This window comes from Thrips palmi, unplaced genomic scaffold (assembly GCF_012932325.1).
Source record: "Thrips palmi isolate BJ-2018 unplaced genomic scaffold, TpBJ-2018v1 HiC_scaffold_2, whole genome shotgun sequence".
Taxonomy (NCBI): Eukaryota; Metazoa; Arthropoda; class Insecta; order Thysanoptera; family Thripidae; genus Thrips; species Thrips palmi.
This window is the reverse complement of record NW_023144629.1, coordinates 12381415-12384960: the sequence shown is the minus strand read 5'-3', so window position 1 is coordinate 12384960 and position 3546 is coordinate 12381415. Positions and strand designations below refer to the sequence as shown.

Here is a 3546-nt window from a genome sequence, read left to right as displayed (position 1 = left end):
TTATGGGATGATCATTTCCGAGGTTCAGACCATAGACGCAAGTTTAACGAACATTTTGCTGCAAACCGCATTAATTTATCTCAATTTTTGCTCCCGTGAGAGTGGCACAAAGGTACAAAAAAGGTGTTTTGAGAAAAAGCCCTTTTAGTAGAAACATAGATTTGACGTGTTTTTTTGGATTATAAATGCGCCATTTGAAGTATTTAAGTTCGTTTTGCGCCAAAATGACCCTCTTTTTAACTGCGTTTGGGTGGTTCAAGGGTTTTGTAATTAAACTTTAAGTGAAAAACCTGAACGTTCACAATTGGTCTAAAATATCCAAAAATAATAACCTTTTTAGCAACTTCAAAATTGTGCACAAGCCAAAGTAATTGGAATTTTGGGGTGGGGTTTGCGGCATTCGACTCGGAATGAATAGCATAAAAATAAGATAAAATAAAAAAGAAGGCAAAAATTTGACGATTTTCACTGGTGTGCCCCCTTAAAGAAAGCGGCATCAGTTGAGATGGCAGAGATCAGCTCGCAGGAGGACCAGGGTTTGATTTCACCCCAGAGATTGGCAGCATAAGTGAAAAGAGCAATATTGATGGTAAAAACTTCCCGACTTTGGTACTATAGTGTTATGCTGATAATCCCATTCTCTGCAATAAAACACAGTCAAATTAGTCCAACACTCCAAATAATTATAGGGGTTTTCATAACTGGAAACTATAAACAACATTAACTTACATTGCAATAGAAAGCGGTAAAGAAAGCAGCGACAGTTGTTATAGCAGAGATGAGCTTGTAGTTACATTCAGGACCAGGGTTTGATTCCACCCCAGAGATAAGCAGCAGAAGTAAGCACAGCAGTATTGATGGTAAAAGATTCCCCATTTTGGTACCATGTTGACTTCCTTGATGATTGGTTGTGCTATTGGGAAGTTTGTTGTGCCCTCCGGCATGAAGACCAATTCTCAAACGATGCTGTTCTACTGCAATTCCCATTCTCTGCAAGACCAATTAGTCCATTACTCCAAATAATTATAAGAGTTTGAATGACTGGAAACTAAAAACAACATTCACTCAGGGTAATGTGCCCAGTGATGGCCACTTTAGACTTTGCGCTCACTTCTCATCCACGCGGGAGAAGTTAAACTGTAGAGCTTTTGGGGTTTTGTACCCTCACCTATTAGCATCACAACACCGCAAAACTTTCGTCTCGTTTCTGTCGTGGGCGGCCGCACAGGCTCAGCGCAACGAATGCTGCTTTGACATGTTTTGTTCATTTTGTAGAGCTATCAAATCAGAAATCACAGCGTGTCTTTCTCAGACTTGAATTTTTTCTTTATTTCCACCTGATTACTGTGAAAAACGGAAGCACAGAACTACTCCTCTCTCAAAACCTAAAGTAGCTATCACCGAGCAGGACACAGGCCATCACTAAGCAAAGGGTGGCCATCACTGGGCAAACTGGACTGATATTTTGGTTACGCTTTTCGCAAAGGCAGAGTTAAATTTTGCTCCTTTTCAAACTGGAGAACCTTGGGGTCCGGCCCACTCACCCAGACGTTATTCATCCAAAACCCAACTGACCCAAAGTCAATACACCCACGGTCAATTCGCCCTCTAAAATTCACCCGAGGTCCATTAACCCTTTCTCGATCACACCCACGCCAAAATAATTCGCCCAAGCCCAATGTGAGAGCGAGGAAAAGAGTACTGCTTAAAGAGAGGGGTATTGTCAAAAGCCACCGCGATCGGTGATGTCGCGGTGCGGGGGGTATTTCCTCAAGACAACAATCAAACCATCTTGCCCGCGAAATTACTTCTCACACTTTTCGGCAATGCAGTGCAAGCAGCGAGCGACACCATGGCGACACGTAAAAAAGAATTTGTTGTGACAGCAAAAAAGTATGTTGATTTTGGGATAGCTAAAACAGTTGTTAGGCGTACTATCTATTTGTGGTCAGAACAAACATTTCGTAACGAAAGAAATCGTCAGGAGCTCTAAATATCATATTATAAATGACTGTTTGTACGCCTGACGAATTATTTGTCGTGAGATAATCATTCTCTTATATGTTTGAAACAAAACCTGCAAACTATTGTTTGAAATGGATGTCGGTTGCGAGAACCAGAAGATAAAGAAGCGGCGAATGCAGAAACGGCCGAAATGGAGATCGGTCTTCGTTCGAGCGACCTAAAGGAGATCGGTCTTTGTTAAGGACACATCGAGAAATAAAAATAATTATTCTGGGTGAACAGCTTTCTGGGTCAATGACACGTGGGTCAATTACACCCGGGTGAAACACTTGGGGGTGAATAGCGTATGGGTGAAAATGCTTAGGGTCAGTCGCACCTGGGTGAGTCGGCCTAGAACCGAGAACCTTTACTCTATCCTTCTATTATGCTCCTGAAAATAGCCCAAACGGTACGACGATTGAGAAACTTCGTAAGCGGGCAAAAGGCGCATTTGTGCGCTAGAAGTGGCCATCACCGGGCACGTTACCCTACATTGAAATAGAAAGCGTTAAAGGAAGTGACAACAGTTGTTGTAATGGCAGAGATCAGCTTGCAGTTGTATTGAGGACCAGGGTTTGATTCCACTCCAGAGATTAGCAGCAGAAGTAGGCAGAGCAACATTGATGATAAAAACTTCCCAGTTTTGGTACCATAGTCCTTTCCATAATGATTGGTTGCACGACTACGAATTTTATTTTGCCCGCCGGTGTGAAGGCCAGTTCTCAAACGATGCTGCTCTGCTGATATTCCCATTCTCTGCAATAAAACACAGGCCACTTAGTCCGTTGGTCAAACAAATTATTAGAGTTTGAATGACTGGAAACTAAAAACAACAGCGTTAAAGAATCAATCAAATTGAATAAGATTTCCCAAATCGCCTGTTGTTCACCTGCGTCAAAATGTACAAAACACTGTTGCCACTTTCACGGAAACAGCATGGAAACAGATCAAGCCCTCGCTTGACTTCAATTGCCAACCTACCAGTAGATTAGATTCCTATAATTTCGAAAAAGCGAGTTCTTCGTTCAAGATAAGAAAGTTTTCAGAACAAAAGGAAAAGTTGAAAATGTTTCTGTTTTCTAAAGCCTTTAGTAATATCGCTGAGGCGTTTTGACTTTATGGTGTCGAAAAATTATGCTGTCTGTGACGATTTATCCGATATACGTTGGTAACACTTTTGGAAAGCGGCAAAAGTCAAAAAGTAACCGATGATCGACGGTGGCTTGTGATTGTGGTTTCTGATTAGCTTACGTGCAAAACTTCAACATGGTATGAGCTTTTATTAATCTATTTCTGGAGCAAAAGAGGGGCCGCTTCTCTAATCAAATGGTTTTGCTCAGTTTTCAGCTGGTAGCTCATCTGCTTCTGGGGGTGCAGGGGAAGGCTGTTCTGGGGGAAGCAGCATGCCCAGCACTTCAAGTGAAGCAGGTAAGTTCCATTTTTCTAACCTTGTATCAACATCAACTCGAGACTTAAAATTGGGTGATTGGTTCTTTATGCAAGTGATGGTTAATCGCAGGATTTACCAATCATCCTAGTAAG

General features: G+C 41.8%; 1 protein-coding gene across 1 annotated transcript; it reads right to left on the bottom strand.

The window, feature by feature from the left end:
* Window positions 1-564: 564 nt before the first annotated feature.
* On the bottom strand, window positions 565-2757 carry LOC117647751. The gene is made up of 3 exons (XM_034389648.1): window positions 2497-2757; window positions 730-990; window positions 565-641 (listed from the first exon to the last, which is right to left on the bottom strand). The coding sequence occupies exons 1-3, from the start codon at window positions 2755-2757 to the stop codon at window positions 621-623; spliced, it is 543 nt and encodes a 180-aa protein (XP_034245539.1). The 3' UTR covers window positions 565-620.
* Window positions 2758-3546: the final 789 nt, after the last annotated feature.

Excerpts from the sequence above, each read along its gene's own strand:
- LOC117647751 (XM_034389648.1), bottom strand. The coding sequence starts at position 2,757 with ATGGGAATATCAGCAGAGCAGCATCGTTTGAGAACTGGCCTTCACACC. Across the intron at positions 991-2,496 it reads TTAACGCTTTCTATTTCAAT|AGAATGGGAATTGCAGTAGA; the intron begins GTAGGGTAACGT and ends TTGGTCTTGCAG. Across the intron at positions 642-729 it reads TTACCGCTTTCTATTGCAAT|AGAATGGGATTATCAGCATA; the intron begins GTAAGTTAATGT and ends GTTTTATTGCAG.